This window comes from Cyberlindnera jadinii (genome assembly GCF_001661405.1).
Source record: "Cyberlindnera jadinii NRRL Y-1542 unplaced genomic scaffold CYBJAscaffold_3, whole genome shotgun sequence".
NCBI lineage: Eukaryota > Fungi > Ascomycota > Saccharomycetes > Phaffomycetales > Wickerhamomycetaceae > Williopsis > Williopsis jadinii.
The window spans coordinates 719,974-741,567 of NW_017963654.1; the positions used below are offsets into that span (position 1 = coordinate 719,974).

Sequence of the window (21,594 nt, forward strand, 5' to 3'; positions counted from 1 at the left end):
AAAGTTGAGAATTTGTAATCCTTCTCTTGAAACAGCTCTAGAAATAGCGACATATGCCTGGCCTTTTTCAAATATTCTTTTCAAATTAACACGCACTTTTGGAAGTGTTTGACCTTGCGATTTGTGAATAGAGAGTGCCCATGCAAGTATGAGTGGTAATTGAGTACGTGAAACCAATGGCGTCTGCTTTTCATCCTCAACAGTCCATGTTTCTGGATTTACCAACACAACACGCGATTGACCATCTGGAGTTAAGAATCGAACAAGTGGTAGTTTATGACCCTTTGAGATAGATTTAAGCTCATTAATTAACCTAATCTTGTTGTCAATAGATCGTCTAGTTTCCGGATCATCAGTCTTGATATCTCTCAAGAAATCGAATACAGATTCTTCTAATCCTTCATAAACTTCTTCATCTTGTCCTGTAGATCCTTCTAATGCCTTTGCCTTTGCTTTCTCGACTTCACTTTGGATTTGTTCCTCGGTCAACCCTTCGCTTGATATCTTTTCATAGCAGAGATACGTGTCTTTATCCACAAAATCTATAACCTTTCCCAATGATCCATTTACTAACGATTCGTCAAGATTTTTAATCATCATCACTTGTGCTCCTTTCTTCAACTCTAACTGATCAGGTGCCATAAAATTAGACAGCATTTTCAGTCTTGCGGTCTGGTCAGTAAGCGTACCACCATCTGTAGCATTGTAAACATGTACTGAATCCGGTAAACTTTTCAACCGTAGGTTATTGGCCCTCTCAACCTCACTTCTTGTTGAATATAATTCAGCCGGTTCGATTTCATTGTCGGGTAATGGTCTTTCCAAAGCTCTAAACTTCGCCTCGGCTTGTGGAGTCACTTTCCCTAACCTCATGTCATTCAACATATCAATGAATTCCAGATCACCCTTTTGTCTAAACACCTTTTGTAAAGTGATTGTTAGTTTCATAGATCTTTTCCAAGCGTCTGATTCGAAGCAAAACGTTGCCTGTTCTTCTTCTTTAGAAACAGGTGGTAGTTGAAAAAAATCACCACAACAAATAACTTGAATTCCTCCAAATGGCCTGTCATTTCTTCGTAATTCACAGGCAATGTGGTCCAATTTGTCAAATAATTCTCCGCTGATCATGGAGATTTCATCAATAATTAACACCCGTACAGTTTTCCACCGTTGACTAGCTTTCCGATTTCTTCTCACCTTCTTCACTAGACTGTCTGCATCTTCCTTACCCAAACCAATACCCGAAAATGAATGGAGAGTGATACCACCGATATTAACGGCTGCCAGTCCTGTTGAAGCAGTCACAGCTACTTCACCTTGTCCTGGGTACATATTTTTCAAAGTTTTGATCAGACTCTTTAAAAGCACAGATTTACCGGTACCTGCTGACCCTGTATAGAACAATGATCTTCCCCTTTTCACAATATCAACTATATGTTGTTGTTCTTCACTTAAAACTAATGCTTCGACCCTCTTCGGTTTCTCCTTAGAAAGGGAGGACATTCTTCTTAATAAGCCCATGGATTCAATAGTAGTACGTTGTGTCATTAATAACAGTTCTCTGTTCGGTAATTTACGACGTTTGAGCAAAGGTTGTAAAGATGCCATTCCAGTTTTCTTTTTATCGATGATCGAAGGATCAAACTCTCCCATGGCTTTACATTCCTTAATGAGTCCTGTATACTGCTCAACACTTGGAGGAGATGAAGGACCAGATAAAGTGGTACTATCTATTTGTGGCTTGGAATGAGTTTCTTGTTGTGTATATCTAGCATCATAGCTATCCAGGCTTGGGTAAAGGCCATCTTTCAGTCTTGGATTAGGTGGATTGCATGATGTCTTCGATTGTGGGTCTCTTGCACTTTGTATTATTGGAACAGGGTGCTTCTTGCATGCGTATGGATTCAGCGTTTCAGTTCTGTGGTATGCTGGAGAGGAAGTCTCAGGTGCAGATATTGAGATCGCATCTGGTGTAGAGATCTGTGCCCCAACTTCATTACCAGACATTTGTGCAGTATCTTGAGTCGAAGAATGATGTGATAACTGGGACAGTTTGAAGAGTATCGTTTCAGCTCCATTCACCCCTTGCTGTTGCGAATCATCAGAATCTATCCAACTGTCTTCAAAATCAGCCTCGAATTGTCTGTTGTGAGGTTTCACCGGACTCGATTCAACCCAATCAACCTTATCAATGTCGTCCTGGCCCTTTACAGGACTCGATCGCAGCCCCAGGCGGTCAGCATCATTGGCATCGATCGACACCGTAGAGTCAATTGCTTCGAAATCAGAGTCTTCAAATACCAACAAGTCATCATGATCCACTTTCTTAGACATCGTAGAGAACGTCCTCGTGATTGGGAATGATCTTGTGTTCCTCAACAGTCTCAACATAAATCACCAAAGAGACAACGCTGGCGAGTGGCGACAATCCCAAACCAATAGTCGTACCAGCCGCCGTGAACAGATCAACAAAGAGTTCTCGTTTCCCTTCACAGCAACAACCGCCGTGGAATTCTCTTCTCTTTGTTTACCTTTCGCTTTGGCCTGTGTATATTTGTTGGCGGCGGTTTGTTTTGTTTTGGTTACAAAATTGTACACCGCGCCTTCCTGAAGCTCAGCACTGGCTTCTGTCCATACTGGCGACTTTTTCACGCGCGCGCGTGCGAAAAGAACGCGTGCGAGGGCGCGCTGGCTGGGTTGGGCTGAGATGAGGTGAAACTGTTGGGAGAGAAAGAAGGAAGTTTCATGGAAGAGAATGAAGAGCGTTGGCAGAAAGACAGACAAAATCAGACTCAAAATGGTCAAGCTGGTATGGGAAAGCATGAAGATCTCACCTTTGGAGCTTTCGCTGGCAAAGGTTCTGCGATGTGGACAGGCGTTTAGGTAAGTTCTTGTCTTGTTAAAGAAGCTACTCTCAGTATGGGACTTCCCAACTAACAAGTCTCTGTAGATGGAAGAACATTAATGACGTATGGTCGTGTTCTATAGGGTCGAAAGTGCTGTTCTTGAGGCAGCACGGTGATACCATCGACTATGCTACGTACCCATATGACTCCAAGGCTCTGGAGCTGGTTAGCGACTACTTTAACCTGGACATAAAGGTCCAGGAGCTGTACACGCAGTGGTCAAGGGACGACCCTGTGTTCCAAAAGACGGCGGTTGGGTTTGAGGGTGTTAGAATGCTTAGACAGAACCCATGGGAGAATTTGATCTCTTTTATATGCTCATCGAATAACAACGTGAAGCGTATCAGTCAGATGTGTGATAATTTGACGGTTCATTTCGGTGAGCTCATCATGGAACACGAAGGAGTTGAATATTACACTTTCCCAACACCACAGGCTTTGTCAAAGGATGATGTTGAATCAAAGCTGAGAGACTTGAGCTTTGGATACAGGGCTAAATATATTCACAAAACTGCGCAGATGGTGGCTTCTCAGAACCAAGATCTGTTCAAGATTAGAGATTTGCCCTATGAAGAAGCACACGCAGAGCTCATCAAATTTGTAGGCGTTGGGCCCAAGGTTGCTGATTGTATATGCCTAATGTCTATGGATAAGCACGACGCTATCCCTGTTGATACACACGTCTACCAAATAGCCAAGAGGGACTACAAACTCTCTTCAAAGGGCGATGCAGTGACTCCAAAGACTTATGAGTTGATTCGTAAGTTCTTTGTGAATAAGTGGGGGCCATACGCTGGATGGGCGCAGAGTGTCATGTTTGCAGCAGATTTGAAGGACTTGGAAAATGGGTTGAATCAAACCAACAGCTCTCCAAAGAAACAGAACAAGAGACCAAAAGTTGAGGTTAAAGAAGAAATTCAATTAGAAGTCAATCTTGTTCGGGCTGATAGACGTAAGAGGGTGAGAACTACTGCATGAGACTTGTACAAAAGAATGTACATATACTTGTTCTTTTTTCTCTCTTTTAGTATTTATATACAGGTAATTATAACAACGGTTATGGGAAATAGAAACTCATTTACTCCTCCAATAGCTTGTTCAAGTATGCTTGAATAGTCTCAATCTCATCGTATCTATCAACGCTAACGCCATTTTGTCTCATCTCCAATACGGCATCGATACTCTCATTCAGACTCTCAGCAGTTGGCTCAGCATGGAATATGACAAGTGCCTCACCGGCATCTGTTATGGGAGTTAGCTCGGAATACTTTTCGTGATCGGATGAGTAGCGTTCCAATTTCAGGTTTGAGATGAATTTGATACCTTTGATGAAGTGCTTGTCCACCTTGTTCTCATCTATAACCTCGCTTATACCAAAGACCGCCAACTGCAAACGTTTCAGTGCGTCTTGCACATCGGCATCTTCATCCTTCGAAGCATCCAAGTAGTACTTCTTGAAGTCGTCAAGTAGCTCCTCTTCGCTCTGTTCAAAGACCTCTCTGGCGTTCTGTTGTGCATGTGCACGCTCACTGAGAACGTGTCTAATCCTCCACATCGTTTCACGGACTCTATCGCTGGCGGCCATGAACTGTTGGTCAGGTTGATCAATCTCCGCTTGGAGCACTTGGATCTCTCTGGCTAAGATATTTCTCTCCTTAAGACAGGTATACCACAAACTATGCAAGTCATCAAAGCTCTTACGTCTCAACTCTGGGACAGTCCATGGTCTACCGGCATTGTCCAAGTCCTCATACGATCTCAAGTACTTCTTGTCGTGGAAGAATTGCCAAAGAGGATGGTCATCATTGACCTCAAAGTTCTTCACCGTTGGTGCAATTGGAGGTCTGATTGTAAGTGGAGGTGGTTTAACTCTCACAAGACATTTAGCAGAGCTATGAAGTGCCCTCTTCTGGATGGACGTGATCATCTTACTGTGTGTCTATGAATCTCTTGTTATTTACTGCTTCCTCCAATGTCGTCGAAACTTTTTTTCTTCAGTCAAGCGGAAATTGTGTGCAGACGCTCGTAACCATGAGCCCACCGGAGGCTCATAACCACACCTTCACAATGGCTCATAACCATTTGTTGAAGTTCCGGCAAAAAAAACAGACACAACAACGAAGGAAAAACCCACCAAATGAATTAAAAAGAGCAACATTCTCTCAGACAACGAGGCAGTATCTTGTTCTTATTCTTCTCTACAATACCAAATGTCCTCAACTCCTACTGAGCCTTTGGATCTCATCAGACTTCTCCTAGATGAACAAGTCTTTGTGAAGCTTCGTGGTGCCAGAGAAATCACAGGAAGACTACAAGTGAGTATCTCTAGTGTATTTCAGTGATATCTCTTTTTAAAGACCTTGAGTTAACTAACTATTATAGGCGTACGACTCGCATTGTAACATAGTTCTAAGTGATGCCACCGAAACAATTTATGATACAGATGACTCCAATGGTCTGAAAGTGAGTACATTCATCCATCATCTCTACATTCTGTGTGTGTTTTTATCCATATATACTGACCCTGTTGTTTACAGTCAACGACAAAAAACTCTGAAATTATCTTTGTCAGAGGTGACTCGGTGATCTTGGTAACATCCCCATCTGATCAATGAAACTATAGAAATAATGACTACGGTTTGTACAATATGAGCTCATGTAGATATCAAGCTTTCTAAATACTATTACGTCTTTGAATAACCGGCGCAAGAGACTTCTCTAATTCACCAGTGCCTGCAATCTTTGGCATCTTGTTAGAGTCAATGAGCTCTTTCAGGACCATGTGTCCGTACACAGACCCAACATTGTAGATCTCATCGAACTTGCCAAAGTCTAACGTTGCATAGTTTTCAATAGGTGGCCGGAGATAGATCACGCCTGGCGTACTCTTAGCCTTCTCCAAGGCATTGACAGAGGCGACATAGCACAAACGAAGCTGAATCTCTGACATTGCAGGAACATTAGGATACGAAGAAAATGGGTTCCAGCGGTTGACAAGGTTCCATAAGCCGCTTAGCGAATCACCATATTTCATTGGCGTACGATCATCAACGGACCCAACATCAACGGCAAACACGATTGAGACACCTCTCTTCTTCATCTCTTCCACGGGGAGATTATCAACGTATCCACCATCAAGTAGCATGGAACCATCATGTGTCATAGGTGGAAGCAACCCTGCGAGTGACATAGAAGCACGTATAAACCTCCACGCAAATCCTGATGTATGGATCTCCATACAAGAGTTTGTGATATTCGTGGAATTGCAAAAGTATGGAATCCAGAAATCTTCAATACGTGAATCGCCAAACGATTTCCAGATACCTCGGTTGAATTCGTGCCCTGTGGTATAAGACGTTATTGGGATGGTTAGGTCACTCAACAATCTCCAAGAAGACCCAATACGACCTGCAAACTTCTTTGCTCTTCCATAAATAGGTACCAAGTCGTAATCTTTGGCGTATAACCCACCAATAAAAGCACCAATAGAGGTACCACCAATGATGTCGATCGGTATGCCGTTCTCTTGTAATGCTCTTAAGACACCTAAATGACTGAATCCACGTGCACCACCACCTCCAAGCACAAGTCCAACTGCTTGACCAGATAGCAATCTCGCCAATCTCATAAAATCGTTCTTGTGTGGTAAAGAAGATGTGTAGAATTTCTTGTGATTCATGTTCATATACTTTGACGTGAACGTTTCCACGGTACTTCTAATATTATCGGCAAAGGTCATATGGTCATTATGTGTACCTACAGCCAAGTTCTTATGAGTCAACTGAATGTGGTGATGAGAATGAACCCAGATTCTACTCTTGAGCCATTTGGCTGTTAATCCAGGAGCAACAAACTTCTCTGGATGTAACAACACTAGCTCTGTGTGTGCCATGGTTCTTGTCTTGAGTAATAATCTCTCATATTCTCCAACTGCAGGATCAGAGAGAGCATCTGCGAGTAACAAGATACAATCACCTTGTTGGATGCAAGTACTGGTCCAACTTGAGTTCACTGAAGTATCAGCAATATAAACAACAATTTCATACCTTTCTTCCAAATCTGAAAAGAATCCAGACTGACGTAAGGTGGAGAGTTTATCAAATGCATACTTTCCCAAATAATTTAAAGTAGAAGATTGATCAAGTCCTATAACAGAGACACCAATATTCTTGAGTGACTGGATTAGTTTGGATGCAAATTCAGTCACAGGGATTCCTTGGATCTTTGGTAATATGGTGATTGTCTTGTAATTTTTTTGCAGCCCATTACCTTTAGAATTTGTTGGAACATTGAGTCCACTCTGGGGGGCCTCTTCTTTAACCGTATGTGCAACAATTCTGGAGACTTTGATCATGATTGATGGGTTCTCCAAACATAATATCTCGAACAAAGTTCTTGGAATTCTAGCAGCTTCTGACTCTCTAACTGCAACAAACGTTGATGAACGTTTTGCTGCGGTAAGCACCTCAACTTCTCCAAAACTTTCACCTTTACTGTACTCCCTCATCATTGTAATCTCTTTCGTGAATGGATCTTCCTTTATAGACCTAAAACGCCCACTCAAGATGATGTAAATACCATTCGCAGAAGTCCCCTGTTTGAACAAAGTTTCACCTCCATCCAACTGTATCCATTCGAGTGCAGAGTCGAGTCTCGCAATCTTTGGGGTCAAGGAGAGAACCAGCGATCTTGCAACTGTTAAGTAGATCATGAAATACTTTTCGCATAATCTTTCGACATCCTTATCTGAACAGAAACCCACAACAACCGGAGTGCGTGCTTTGACGGTAACAAACGATTTGTAACCTATTAACGACCCCATGTACCCTGCAACACCACCGGGTTTAACGTCATAGATGAAATGTTCTTTACCTGTGACTTCATCTTTGTAAGACACATCTAAAATACCACTGACAACGTAATAGATACCAGTTGTTTTCAAGTTTTGTTGAATTAAAATCGCACCAGTGTCATACCTTTTAATTTCAATTATCTCTGAAAAGTCATTTTTAGCACTTTCGTAATCAACCTGTTCATTTGAGTAATCATCGTTGACATTTGAACTGTTGATTGAAAAAGTTCGGGTCTTTGTTGAGTTGGAACCATTAGATATCGGTGTACTTTCACGAGTGGAAAAAGAATGAAATAATCCTATGTCAGCAATGCTTGGACTATTTATTGTACTGCTATTGCCTGTGAAGCTTTTCTTTGGCTTTAAGGATTCTTCTGTGATCCCTAAGAACTTGAAGATACCTTCAACCAAAGATCTGTAAAGCTTTGTATCATTTGTTTCATTATGGGATGAAAAGGATCTGTTCGCCTCTGTATCCTTCAATTGGTAGTATGATAATGGTCTTCTTGATAGTGGAACGTTCGACAACAAATCACCTGGGTTGAAAGAGTCCCTTGAATCTAACACAACGTGCTGTGATGCTGTTCTTGCAAGTAAAGGAGCTTTTATATGTGCACTTGATTCCCTCCCTGATGTGGATGAATTCTGTGATCTTCTGGAAGCTGGTCGTTGGATGTCTTGTCTTCCCCTTTCAATCGTATCCTTATCCTCAGTTGTTCTCTTCATAATGTCTTCGTAGAGATAAGGTTCCAAATCCAACTTTGAATTGCTATTGAGCTTCTTTTCAGTCTCAAACAATTCCATGGTTAATCCTAAATAATTGTGGGCTGTTTGGAAAGTAACCCTGTATAATCTCGTCAATATCATTTGAACAATATGAGAAGATGCCCTTGGATGTTTCCTCTTGAGCCTCTTGAAGGCATCTGCTGGAATAATCGCTACAGTTGAGTCTGATGTAGCCCTTGCTATAATTCGTGGTGTCTCATCGTATAACACTGCCTCATTGTCTAGATTTAGTGGTGCAATGTCATCAACCTTTGTAGCGGGTATCCATGAATTGTCCAAAGACTTATGTCTAAAGGAAGGCGAGTTCAGACCCATTGAGTGAGCTTCATCATTTGTGAACAAAGTCAAGATATTCAACAAGGACGATAGTGGGTTACCCGTCTTGACCTCGTTTAACAACTGGTATCTATGGTCGTTCAGTATGAGGGTTTCACCACCAAACTCCTCATCGTTGGAGATGGGGGCATCCTTCTTATCAACTTTGGTGAATATCTGAACATTACCTTCAACAACTATAGCAAAGCCGAGATCATCGTCCAGATCAAACACCTCGTTCCTCTCCAATTTCTGAGTGCGCATGCTCCGTGTCAATTCGTTAAATACCGGCTTCTCCAAGTATCCAAATATCTTTATCGCAATGAGAAATTCGTCCAAGTAGCTTCCAAACCTTCTCTTTTCATCCTTGTCGTGTGATGCTATCAATGTGTCCACTGGGTTCACCTCCCTCTTTTCTTCAACGGCTTTCGAATACCCTGTCAGCGCTCTATAGCGTATAAACAGCAACGCCAGTACAAAACACACGCCAAGTGTGATCAGTATCGATGAGAGCCGAAGCGTGAAGCTGAACCGCGTCTGTAGCAGCTTGATCAGTAAATTAGGAACGAGCAGAACCACTCTATGGAGTAACCGCCATGACAGCCTCCAGACTCCTTTGAACAAATCTACCGCTGAGTGTGGAGTCTTGGATAATGCAACAGTACTATCAACACCGTCATCTTTGATCCCTTCCAACCGTATCGGCAATGAGTCCATGTCCATTTCTATAGGCAGTGGCTGTGAAACAGGTCTAAAGCTTCCGCAGTGGTCTGCAAAGATCACAACAATTGACCCTTTACTTTTGCACTGGATGTAGAGTTAGCACAGCTTGCTGTGTTTGGAAGAGGGAAAAATGACAATCTGTACGCAAAAAAGTGCCAGAAAATTCCACAGTGCAGTTATGTACATCCCGCCTCCCTCAGGAAAAATAAGCTGGCATCGCCTAAATTTTAGTATGGCACGGGGGGACGTGAGCCAATTACTGGCGGCCCACGTTCCATTATCGCGTGAACAGTGGTTAGACAATACATTTTAGTTATCTCAGGGGTTTTGCCCAGTTTGTTTACATTTCAATTGTCTCCATGCAAGACAGGTTGTTTAGTTTATGGATTATAGCACTTCTTTGCGTTGAAAAATTGAGATCCTTATATTAGAAACTATGGAGGTTCTCATATATGTCTGGTGATGTGTGTGATATGTATGTACCCGCAATGGTGTTGTCTTGTGTTGTTTTGATCAATAGATCTTCTTCTTCTCATCGATGGACAACTCGCCTGCACCGGTATTGACAACCAACAGCAACCCACCAATGATGGATAACGTCTGGAAGAATTCGTATCTGAGGAAGTCTCTCTTGGAATCGGACGTTGCAGACCAGTAAGGGTTTTGAGTAAAGTTGTAGAAAGTCAAGATGGTGATGAGGATGACGGAGGCGAACTTTGTCTTGTACCCTGCAGCGATAGAGACGATCCCGATGAAGGTGATTATCGTTGTTGGCCAGCTCTTGGTTGCTGCGAAGGAGAAGAACATAAACACCAACATGAGTCTTCCCGCTAATAGGACATATCCCTTGTAAGCGTTGTTGGAGTGAATATCTGGTAATCCGGCAAATCTCATTTTCTCCTTGACAAGAGTATCGCTGAGGGCGATCAACAACCCGCCAACAAGAGACACATTTCTCAAAATGAAGTTTGGCGCAATGAACAGGCCATACATGAGTCCCTGGACAAGGACGATGGCTATCAACGCCGCGGAAGCATAGAGTTGGTGTTTCTTCAAAACGATCAGTGTCGAAGCGGCCAACATGGTCACAACACAAAGCACCAAGAGAACAATCACAAGGTAGTAAGGGATGTGTCTATAGTTCCAAAGGTAAAACACCTGATCCGACCATTGTGACAAGATTCTTATGGAATCCTCGAAAAACGTTGCAACGATTAAAAACCCTCCGATCTGTGGAATATACGGTTGAACTATTTTCAACACCGGGTGATCCAAAGCTTCCTCCACTTTCCCAGACAATTGCTCGAACTGTTGTTTCCAGTTCTTCTTCGGCTGCTGTTGCTGTTGGCCAAACTGTGTCTGCGGTGGATTGAACTGGTTTGAAGTTGGGATCTGGTTGAATTTGGTTCCTCTGAATGACATCTTGGGGTCGTCTATATGTATGTCTGATGGTGTTTTCTTCTTTATCTTTGTCTGCTCTTCCCTTTAGCAGACCATTCAAGTACACTGTCCCAATACGATGAACGAGTCCGATCTCCAGTGGCTATTAACAGGTTGACGAAGAGACGTTGTCAGAGAGGCCGCTGAAATGAGGTTGCAGTTTGTGCTACGTGGTTTTTCAGAAACATAAAACGTCTCGAACTGGCGTTGTTGTTCTCTTCTGTGGTCGCGCGAAATCCCACACAAACGAAAAACCCTTTGAGAACGTAGGGGAGGGCCCCCCTTTTAGGTGGGAAAATCACCACAATGGGGGCTAATACACATAGGCGCCTTGGGGTTACCCGGAGGAGAGCCAGTGTATGTGTTTTCGTTCTGCACCTCTTGGTGAGTCACGTGATTCCCAGGTGTACCTGGTGGAAAGCTCCCGTCTAGGCTGTCAGCCATGGGCTATCCACTGTCAGTCGTGAGTTATCGGCCATCAATCACCTGTCACTAACCGGCACAAACCATGATATCCCCCTAGCGTCTACCCGTTCAAGAGTAGACCGCACATTCGACTATACGATCATTGACGCCCGTAGGCGCTGAGTCCAGCTGGATCTCAAAGGCTGTCTCCATACCTGTAACAACTCTTATCCATCTCTCAGGACTGTTCTAACATCCATGGCCAGCAACTCAACACCAACACACACGGTTAAACAATTGCACCTCGTCCAATTGACTTCTAGTTCAGCGTCTATAATATAATACCCAACCACTCGGTGTTCACTACCCTATTTGGATCGGTTCGGCCTCGGAGCACACGTTCTCGCGGTGGGCTCTTTGTCACAAAAAACACACTGCGAGACTCTTAGCGCCCCAACAAGGCTGCTATGACTGTTTGCGGCGGCACTTAACGCACATAAGCTAAATTTGATAGGAAACGCTTAGTCTGTTTTGTTGTTTTTGCCCTTGCTCGAATAGATCACCTCATCACTTCACAATCGGGATTAATCAGAAGAGCGCCACGACTAACTCAATGTTCCATCGTGACCACTTTACGCAGACAGTGTTTCTCAGTACTCCATGACCATAGTTAGTCGAGCATCTCACTCGTTATCCCATCTTTGCGATAACAATGTAGGGAGAAATGGGACGTTTCATGGGAGGAGAGGGGCGCAAGAATCATCCCGGCCATAATTCCTAAATGAGTGGCCGCTTATGTCCTTCGCTGCGATCTTCGCCTCTAAACGTCCGCGCATACAAATAGGGCACTCTTCGCCCTGCTGAAAGATTTCAGGACGGGCTTGAGGGCGTTGAAAACTTCACCAAACTTCGTTTCAGCACCATAGCCTTGCTCTTCCTCGTCAATACACAGTCACGTACACTCTGATCAGTCGATAAAGCGAGATGGCATCCCCTGGTTCGGAGAAGTGTACGCCGAGGTCGGACGAAGACCTGGAGAGGTCTGAACCACAACTCCAGAGAAGATTGCTGACGCCCTTCTTATTGTCGAAGAAGGTGCCTCCAATCCCTAAAGAAGATGAGCGGAAACCGTACCCGTATCTGAAGACCAACCCTCTCTCACAGATCCTATTTTGGTGGTTGAACCCGCTGCTTCGTGTTGGTTATAAGAGAACTTTGGACCCTAACGATTTCTACTACCTCGAACACTCGCAAGATATCGAGACTACATATTCCAACTATGAGATGCACTTGGCAAGGATATTGGAAAAAGATCGTGCAAAGGCTCGGGAAAAGGACCCTACATTGACAGATGAAGATCTGAAGAATAGGGAATACCCCAAAAACGCAGTGATAAAGGCACTGTTTTTGACGTTCAAGTGGAAGTATCTATGGTCAATTTTCTTGAAGCTGCTATCGGATATCGTCCTGGTGTTGAATCCACTGTTGTCCAAGGCACTGATCAACTTTGTCGATGAGAAGATGTACAACCCAGACATGTCAGTAGGACGTGGTGTTGGTTATGCCATTGGTGTCACATTTATGCTTGGAACGTCGGGTATACTCATAAACCATTTCCTGTACCTGTCTTTGACTGTTGGTGCTCATTGCAAAGCTGTCCTGACAACGGCGATTATGAATAAATCCTTCAGGGCCAGTGCGAAATCGAAGCATGAATATCCAAGTGGAAGAGTGACGTCGCTGATGTCGACCGACTTGGCAAGAATAGATTTGGCTATTGGGTTCCAGCCGTTCGCTATAACGGTGCCTGTGCCGATAGGTGTTGCTATTGCCCTGTTGATCGTTAACATTGGTGTCTCAGCATTAGCGGGCATAGCTGTGTTCCTCGTGTGTATTGTCGTTATCAGTGCTAGTTCGAAATCTCTGCTGAAGATGAGAAAGGGCGCAAACCAGTATACAGATGCAAGAATCTCGTATATGCGTGAAATCTTGCAAAATATGAGGATCATCAAGTTTTATTCATGGGAAGATGCATATGAGAAATCTGTTGTTACTGAGAGAAATAGCGAAATGAGCATCATTCTCAAGATGCAATCTATCAGAAATTTCTTGTTGGCCCTCTCCCTCTCTCTACCTGCGATCATCTCCATGGTGGCCTTCCTGGTTCTTTATGGTGTTTCCAATGATAAAAACCCAGGTAACATATTCTCATCTATCTCCCTGTTCAGTGTCCTTGCACAGCAGACGATGATGCTTCCAATGGCTCTTGCTACAGGTGCTGATGCAAAAATTGGATTGGAGAGACTCCGTCAGTACTTACAATCTGGTGATATAGAGAAGGAATATGAAGACCATGAAAAGCCTGGAGATAGAGACGTGGTATTGCCAGATAACGTTGCAGTGGAATTGAATAATGCATCCTTTATCTGGGAAAAGTTTGATGATGCTGACGACAATGATGGAAATTCTGAAAAAACTAAAGAAGTTGTCGTTACCTCAAAGTCATCTTTGACAGATTCTTCACATATTGATAAGTCCACTGATTCCGCAGATGGCGAGTATATTAAATCTGTGTTCGAAGGGTTCAGCGACATCAATCTCACCATCAAAAAGGGAGAGTTTGTCATAATCACTGGGCCAATCGGTTCAGGAAAGTCCTCTCTACTTGTAGCCCTTGCAGGGTTCATGAAGAAAACCACTGGTACATTAGGTGTTAATGGAACAATGCTTCTCTGTGGCCAACCGTGGGTTCAAAATTGTACAGTGAGGGACAACATTCTTTTTGGACTAGAATACGATAAAGATCGTTATGATCGGGTTGTTGAGGTATGTGCCCTCGGTGATGACTTGAAGATGTTCACTGCTGGTGATCAAACCGAAATTGGTGAGCGTGGAATCACACTTTCTGGTGGTCAAAAGGCAAGAATCAATTTAGCTAGAGCTGTGTATGCCAACAAGGATATCATCTTACTAGATGATGTTCTTAGTGCAGTTGATGCCCGTGTCGGCAAACTTATCGTTGATGATTGTCTCACATCATTCCTTGGTGATAAAACCAGAATTCTTGCTACGCATCAGTTGAGTCTTATTGAAGCTGCAGATCGTGTCATTTATCTCAATGGAGACGGCACTATTCATATTGGTACAGTTCAAGAGCTGCTTGAATCAAATGAAGGATTTCTCAAATTGATGAAGTTTTCGAAAAAATCTGAATCGGAAGAAGAGGAAAACGTTGAAGCTGCTAACGAGAAAGACGTATCCCTTCAGAAGGCTGTAAGTGTGGTACAAGAGCAGGATGCACATGCCGGTGTGTTGATAGGTCAAGAAGAAAGAGCTGTCAATGGTATTGAGTGGGATATCTACAAAGAATACCTTCATGAGGGTCGTGGTAAGTTGGGAATTTTCGCTATTCCAACCATTATAATGCTTCTTGTTCTGGATGTGTTCACTTCAATCTTTGTCAATGTTTGGCTTTCTTTCTGGATTAGCCATAAGTTTAAGGCTCGTTCAGATGGGTTCTACATTGGTCTTTACGTGATGTTCGTCATCCTCAGTGTCATATGGATCACTGCTGAATTCGTTGTTATGGGTTATTTCTCCTCCACTGCTGCAAGAAGACTAAATCTTAAAGCCATGAAGCGTGTCCTGCATACCCCTATGCACTTCCTCGATGTCACACCAATGGGTCGTATTTTGAATAGATTCACAAAGGATACCGATGTGTTGGACAATGAAATTGGTGAGCAAGCTAGAATGTTCCTCCATCCAGCTGCATATGTCATTGGTGTTTTGATTCTGTGTATCATATATATTCCTTGGTTTGCCATTGCAATTCCTCCGTTGGCAATACTGTTCACATTCATCACAAACTTTTACATTGCATCATCCCGTGAGGTTAAACGTATTGAAGCTATTCAAAGATCATTGGTTTATAATAACTTCAACGAGGTGCTCAACGGTTTACAGACGTTGAAAGCATACAACGCAACAAGCAGGTTTATGGAGAAAAACAAGAGACTGCTTAACCGTATGAACGAAGCTTACCTTCTTGTTATTGCCAACCAGAGATGGATCTCTGTCAACTTGGATCTCGTGTCTTGTTGTTTTGTTTTCCTCATCTCGATGTTATCTGTCTTTAGAGTTTTCGATATCAACGCATCTTCAGTTGGTTTGGTTGTTACTAGTGTTTTGCAAATTGGGGGTCTAATGTCGCTAATTATGAGGGCTTACACCACTGTTGAGAACGAAATGAACTCTGTGGAGAGATTGTGCCATTATGCCAACAAGCTAGAACAAGAAGCACCATATATTATGAATGAGACCAAACCTAGACCAACGTGGCCAGAACATGGTGCGATTGAATTCAAACATGCTTCCATGAGATATAGAGAGGGGCTACCACTAGTTCTCAAAGATTTGACCATTTCTGTTAAAGGTGGTGAAAAGATCGGTATCTGTGGTAGAACTGGTGCTGGTAAGTCCACCATTATGAATGCATTGTACCGTTTAACGGAACTTGCAGAAGGATCTATCACTATAGATGATGTTGAAATTTCTCAGCTTGGTCTTTACGATCTCAGATCAAAGCTGGCGATTATTCCACAAGATCCTGTGTTGTTTAGAGGAACTATAAGAAAGAATTTGGATCCATTTGGACAAAACGATGATGAAACGCTGTGGGACGCACTAAGAAGATCTGGCTTGGTTGAAGGTTCCATTCTCAACACCATCAAATCACAAAGCAAAGATGATCCGAATTTCCACAAGTTCCACCTGGACCAAACAGTTGAAGATGAAGGTGCAAACTTTTCTCTCGGAGAACGTCAGCTCATCGCCCTTGCGCGTGCTCTGGTGCGTAACTCCAAAATTCTCATCTTGGACGAGGCAACTTCAAGTGTGGATTATGAAACTGATTCCAAGATCCAGAAAACCATTTCAACGGAGTTCTCTCACTGCACAATCTTGTGTATTGCACATAGATTGAAAACGATCTTAACCTATGACCGTATCCTGGTGTTGGAGAAAGGTGAAGTTGAAGAGTTCGATACACCAAGAGAATTGTACTCGAAGAACGGTGTATTCAGACAGATGTGCGAACGCTCTGAAATCAACAGTGCTGATTTCGTATGATAAACCTAATTAATTACGTCCCATTTAATCTGAATGTTAATGTCACCATCGTTGTTATACCTGTTGTAGTATATTGTGATGTGTTAACTATGTGTGTCCGGGTGTGTACGGTTAAAAAACAAAAGAAAAAAGGAAGAAAGTAACCTCAGTGATATGCCCACACATTTTACGCCATACCTGAACATCCATCCTTTGCCCCTTTGCACTATCCATATCGCTAGCTATGTTCCTCTCAAGATTCACAACAAAGTCGCTAAGACCGTCATCGCTTGCCAATCGTCAGATTCTCTCTTTGAGGTCTCTTTTCATCCAGACTGAAGACACACCTAACGATCACGCACTCAAGTTTCTTCCGTCACAGACGATTCTTCCAGAAGGCGATACTATAGAGTACACCAGTGGACGCGAAGCTGCTGCCAGTCCCCTTGCAAGAAAGTTGTTTGCAGTTGATGGGGTTAAAACTGTGATGTTTGGTGGTAACTTCATCACCGTTGAGAAGAGACCAAACTATAACTGGATGTTGATCAAGCCAGAAGTGTTTTCCATTTTGACTGAATCTTTGACCAGTGGCGAGCCACTTTTCGATCAGAGCGAATTACCCAAGGACACTGCATATGATGAAGATGATGATGACGTTGTGAGCATGATCAAAGAGCTGATCTTCACCAGAATAAGACCAGCTATTCAAGAAGACGGCGGTGACATTGAGTTTGTCAAGTACGAAGAAGATAGCGGTACTGTGTGGCTCAAGCTTATGGGTGCTTGTCGTAGTTGTGACTCTTCATCTGTCACTTTGAAGAACGGTATCGAATCTATGTTGAAGCATTACATCGAGGAGGTCGAGGAGGTGAAGCAAATTGAGGAAGAGAATGAAAAGGATCCGCTCGAAGCAATAAAGCTTGCCAAAGAACAACAGCAGCAACAGCAGGATCTCCCACCCCCACCATCGATCTAATGACGTGAATGAATCTCTAAAACACATTTTATTTATATAGTCCAATATACATCATGTACAGGTTTTCTACAAGTGTGAAGTGAATGAAGAACAAAAAAAGCATCAACGAATTAAAATCAAACATGCATCCTCCCATTAATGGTATATAAGCCTTCCTCTATGAACTTCTCTCAGAGAAGCTGACCAGGATCCAGCATCCATCACTCTATGTACATTTTCCCCATTTATGGGTGTATTTTGCTCCTCTTGATTTAAACCAAGCCTCTTCGACAAAAGAGATCACACGCTTAGCTCGTTCAGCTGCTTGAGAAGCTTGTCTTCATTAGCCCAATCGTTGATCATATCGAGCCAGAAGTCCTGCTTCTCATCTGTGCTTCCACCATTACCATTCTGGTACTGCTGTAAGAGCTTATCGAGAACAGCATCGCCCTGTTCCTCGGACTTTCCTTGTTTTCTCAAGCTTGGTAGAATCAACACCTCCAGCACTTTGGCCCTCTTCTCATCATCGGACGGTGCACTGGCAACTTCGGCACTCAATTCGACAATGCTGAGATCGTGATCATTCAGCTTGGTCTCTGAGAGTTGTGTTTCCTGCTCCTGTTGTTGTGTGTACTTCTTCGTCTTGAATCCGTTGGCATTGTATCTGTTACCGCCATTGGCGTATGGCACGTACTGCTGGTTATAGGAGAACTGGTTCTGGCCTTGAGGCACCTGGTAATAGTACTGATAGTTGTTGTAACCGTTAACTCTGTAACCGTTACCTCCATTTATAACACCATTAGTACCAGCATTGTTATAGCCCCTTGGCTTCCTCTTATTGCGCTGAGCAAAGGAGACGTGGATCACCTGGCCATCCAGCACAGAATCGTTCATAGCAACGAGTGCTCTCGAAGCCTCTTGAACCGTCTTGTAGCAGACGAATCCAAATCCTCTTGGGGAACCGTCCTCCGCCGTCATGATCTTTGCTGACACGATAATCCCGTATGGAGCAAAGGCCGAATACAGCGCATCATCATCGATAGCAGGGGTGAGGTTCTTCACGTACAAGTTGGACTGCTGTTGGTGCGGGCCTGGCAGCGGGAGGAAAGTCGTTGCCATTGTTGGCGAGTTCAACGAAGTACTTTGTTGTTGCGGAGATTGAACCATAGGCTGCATCATTGGCACAACAGGCGTGTGCACCATAGGCAGGTAGTGCTGCGCTGGCACATTCATCGCCGGTGGTGAATGGGAAGCGTGTCTACGTTCATCACGACTATACGCCCTCGAGACAAAGATCTCACAACCTGGCTCGACTTCCTTGCCGTTGAGTGCTTCGATGGCCTTCAGCGCGGCCTGGTGGGTTTTCAACCCGACGAAGCCGAATCTCTTTGCAGACTGGCCACTTGTGCCGCTGTTCGGTAGGGAAGCTGAGGAGGACTCTGGAGATTGTGCCGGTGATTGTGTTGATGATTTGTCCTTAGACTCAGGCAAGAGAACCGACGTGACTTCTCCGAAATCTCCAAAGAGAGTCTTCAACTTGTCCTCGTTGTAAGACTCCGGCAAGTTCTTGACGTAGAGGTTTGTAAAGTGTAGTCTCTCATAGTCGATTCTCTCCAAACGCTCGTTCTTTGCGATGTGGTGGTTGAGGTAGAGCTTGGAACCATTCACCAGCAGCCCGTTCAGCTTCTCAATGGCCTCGTCCGCCGAAGCGCCGTTGTTGAAGTTGACAAACCCGTAGCCCTGCGATCTTCCAAACTCATCGGTGACAATCTTACACGAGATGATCGTTCCAAAGGGGCCAAACAGCTGGTGCAAGTCCTGGGTATCGATGTCATGGGTCAATCCTCGAACGTAGATGTTCCCCGGGTGGGTCAGCGCATCGTAATCAAACGACACGTTCCAGGCCTCCGCTAAGCTTGGGAACTTGTCTCCCAGCAGCTTCTCCAGCCCATGTGCTTCGTCCTTGTCGATGAACTTCACCTTGAGTGCATCGCTGGACGACTCAAGCACCTGGAACTTCTCAAACGTGGACGTCAGCAGGTCTGTGATCGCAGCCAGCTCCGTGCCATTGTTCTCCACACCGTCCTTCCTCTTGAGCGTCACAACGCAGTTGGAGTTGAAAGGCGAGTGGAAATGGTGGGTGTGTTCTTCGGAGGTCATGGGGGCAGCAGCACAATCAAACGGGCAAACAACTGGAGCGACTAGTAACCTCGAGTATTATCCCCGGTGTGTAGCCTGAAGGAGGAAAAGGGTATGGGGATTAATCAAAGAGAAGAAGAAGAAAAATTAGAGAGAGAGCGAAAAAAACCAATTGCAACTTCTGCACGGGAGAAAGTTGGGAGTTATGGCCTTTGGTACTATGTACGTGGTTTATACGCCAGTGTGTGAGTATGTGTGTGTGACTTACGGCGTACGTACGGTACGCAGTGTGCTATAAAAGCCTGACGGGCCCAGAGGTCAGCACCGCGGTGTGCGAGCCATTTACAGAGCGCGAGACGGGAGGAGGAAAATGGCCTCGCAAGGGGAAAAAGGAACTGGCCACGGGAACCGCTTCCTTTGGCCTGCAGCAGAGGATTTATACGGGAAGAAGGGAAATGGCAGGGACCGCACGCTCTGGTGGGAGAGGATGGGAGAGGGTGGCGTGGGGGCCAGAGCTCCTCAGCAGCTGTGTGCTGACGGGCACGGTGGACGAGTGAGGTTGTGTTCGCCATGAGGGCGACTGTGTTGTCGTTGAAACAATGAACTGGGTCGCATAGGCCATTTTAGGGTCCAATGGGCGTCCCCGGTAACTCGGTATGCGGGTCTGCTGCGTCGCGTACAGAACAAAAGCTTCGAAATGGAGAGATCTGTTTTGGGCGGGGGGCCGGGAGGATTGTGCTTGGGGGAATTTTTAACAAGGTCTGTACGAAGATTACAATGGCACAACGGTCTGGACGCAGGAGGGAGGCCACGGTCTTGGGAGCACCATCATGGAGCACCTTGAAGATTTGTATGTGCTTTAAGCAGAAGGTGTTGTCTAATGCTCGCCGTGCTCTAGAGAGCAGTCGATTGGAGTTTCCCAACAATGGGAGAAAGCTCATGAATGTCATTTTGCACGTATGCGCTTGGGAATTCTAATTGGCCGTGGTTAGTCCAACCTAAAACGTAGAAATACTCCCACAAGGAATTTGGTGAACTGGCCAATAGCAATAAAGCTGTTAATTTTCTGTATGTGTATTTTTTGGCGGAGGGAGGGTGTTGTGAAGAAAACAACGGGCGCCCAAACCGCCTCCGCCCCCCCCCCCCCAAGAAAAATCACAGACGTCTCTACTGAGCGAAGAGGTTGGTGGACGTGGTGCCAGGCCCAAATATGCAGGCAGGCACGACGTGCCTGCAAAATCCCGCCTACACAGAAATTCTTAGCGTGGATTGTACAATTGTCACAAAAAGATACCAACGTCCAAGCAAATTTTGGTTTGGAAAACAAAAAAAACTGGTCATGGGGAGAGTTGTTTTATCGGTATCGGGATCGAACTTTTGAAGGCGAAGAAACCAGTCTGTCCGTTGTGGCCTGGCGTTATCGAGGGTTGGACGGACCAAAAAGTGCTTGGAGCTTGTAGTGGTAACAAGTAGTGAAACCGGATCCCTCTCTCCTGTCTTTCCCAACGCTGCCATTGACTTGGTGGTTGAGGTTCTCCCGGTGGTCTTCTCCTGATAGACCAGATCAATTATAGAGATATCTCTCTGCATTTAGTTCAATTCAGGTACCAGACAGAATGGTACTGTGAAAAGAACGAAGTAGATGTGTTCGCATAGCGTATAGGAAAGTCACCAAAGGGGGCTCAAAGGAGAGGATAAATAATTGAGCTCGCCTTCCACTATGAAGTATCTATGCCTAACCTCTTAAGAGGGAACCTCCCACCGTATTCTCAAGCCTGCCGGCCTCACCGACCCCACGGTTGATCTAACAACCACTCTGTGTGTGGTGTCAACTGTTTTATGGATCCATGGTTATGTAATTTATTACTAATCACGATTGCTTCCCACCGCACCGATGGCTACACATTGTAAATGGTGTATGCTGTATAGCCTCTGGGAGTACGGTAATCATTCATGAAAATGTG

The 21,594-nt window shown here is 44.3% G+C and overlaps 8 protein-coding genes across 8 annotated transcripts; 4 read left to right on the plus strand and 4 right to left on the minus strand.

Annotated features, from left to right (window-relative positions):
- The first annotated feature begins 2,701 nt into the window (after positions 1-2,701).
- On the plus strand, positions 2,702-3,934 carry OGG1 (8-oxoguanine glycosylase OGG1). Its single transcript, XM_020217841.1, has 2 exons — positions 2,702-2,883; positions 2,951-3,934. The coding sequence occupies exons 1-2, from the start codon at positions 2,756-2,758 to the stop codon at positions 3,882-3,884; spliced, it is 1,062 nt and encodes a 353-aa protein (XP_020071928.1). The 5' UTR covers positions 2,702-2,755; the 3' UTR covers positions 3,885-3,934.
- MRPL4 (mitochondrial 54S ribosomal protein uL29m) lies at positions 3,905-4,844 on the minus strand. Its single transcript, XM_020214577.1, has one exon. It carries the CDS (start codon positions 4,831-4,833, stop codon positions 3,985-3,987), a length of 849 nt encoding a protein of 282 aa, XP_020071929.1. The 5' UTR covers positions 4,834-4,844; the 3' UTR covers positions 3,905-3,984.
- A 209-nt stretch (positions 4,845-5,053) lies between these two features.
- Positions 5,054-5,521, plus strand: LSM3 (U4/U6-U5 snRNP complex subunit LSM3; the record flags this gene model as incomplete). Its single annotated transcript, XM_020217082.1, has 3 exons — positions 5,054-5,221; positions 5,289-5,369; positions 5,444-5,521. The coding sequence occupies exons 1-3, from the start codon at positions 5,117-5,119 to the stop codon at positions 5,519-5,521; spliced, it is 264 nt and encodes an 87-aa protein (XP_020071930.1). The 5' UTR covers positions 5,054-5,116.
- A 33-nt stretch (positions 5,522-5,554) lies between these two features.
- On the minus strand, positions 5,555-9,692 carry NTE1 (lysophospholipase). Its single transcript, XM_020214578.1, has one exon. The coding sequence runs from the start codon at positions 9,580-9,582 to the stop codon at positions 5,581-5,583; it is 4,002 nt and encodes a 1,333-aa protein (XP_020071931.1). The 5' UTR covers positions 9,583-9,692; the 3' UTR covers positions 5,555-5,580.
- Positions 9,693-10,095: 403 nt separating this feature from the next.
- On the minus strand, positions 10,096-11,004 carry ERV29 (the record flags this gene model as incomplete). The annotated part of the gene is made up of 1 exon (XM_020213606.1): positions 10,096-11,004. One exon carries the CDS (start codon positions 11,002-11,004, stop codon positions 10,096-10,098), a length of 909 nt encoding a protein of 302 aa, XP_020071932.1.
- Positions 11,005-12,411: 1,407 nt separating this feature from the next.
- On the plus strand, positions 12,412-16,557 carry YOR1 (ATP-binding cassette transporter YOR1; the record flags this gene model as incomplete). The annotated part of the gene is made up of 1 exon (XM_020212576.1): positions 12,412-16,557. One exon carries the CDS (start codon positions 12,412-12,414, stop codon positions 16,555-16,557), a length of 4,146 nt encoding a protein of 1,381 aa, XP_020071933.1.
- A 107-nt stretch (positions 16,558-16,664) lies between these two features.
- On the plus strand, positions 16,665-17,634 carry CYBJADRAFT_166674 (NifU family protein). The gene has a single exon (XM_020214579.1). It carries the CDS (start codon positions 16,781-16,783, stop codon positions 17,510-17,512), a length of 732 nt encoding a protein of 243 aa, XP_020071934.1. The 5' UTR covers positions 16,665-16,780; the 3' UTR covers positions 17,513-17,634.
- Positions 17,635-18,331: 697 nt separating this feature from the next.
- On the minus strand, positions 18,332-19,354 carry CYBJADRAFT_117254 (uncharacterized protein; the record flags this gene model as incomplete). The annotated part of the gene is made up of 3 exons (XM_020212225.1): positions 18,332-18,565; positions 18,692-18,902; positions 18,975-19,354. Coding segments are annotated over 3 exons (825 nt in total), but the record flags the coding sequence as incomplete, so codon positions are not given.
- Positions 19,355-21,594: the final 2,240 nt, after the last annotated feature.

Bases quoted from the DNA above. Each gene is read 5' to 3' on its own strand.
- OGG1 (XM_020217841.1), top strand. From the start codon at position 2,756: ATGAAGAGCGTTGGCAGAAAGACAGACAAAATCAGACTCAAAATGGTC. The intron at 2,884-2,950 runs GTAAGTTCTTGT...AAGTCTCTGTAG, and splicing joins CGATGTGGACAGGCGTTTAG to ATGGAAGAACATTAATGACG.
- MRPL4 (XM_020214577.1), bottom strand. From the start codon at position 4,833: ATGATCACGTCCATCCAGAAGAGGGCACTTCATAGCTCTGCTAAATGT.
- NTE1 (XM_020214578.1), bottom strand. From the start codon at position 9,582: ATGGACATGGACTCATTGCCGATACGGTTGGAAGGGATCAAAGATGAC.
- CYBJADRAFT_166674 (XM_020214579.1), top strand. From the start codon at position 16,781: ATGTTCCTCTCAAGATTCACAACAAAGTCGCTAAGACCGTCATCGCTT.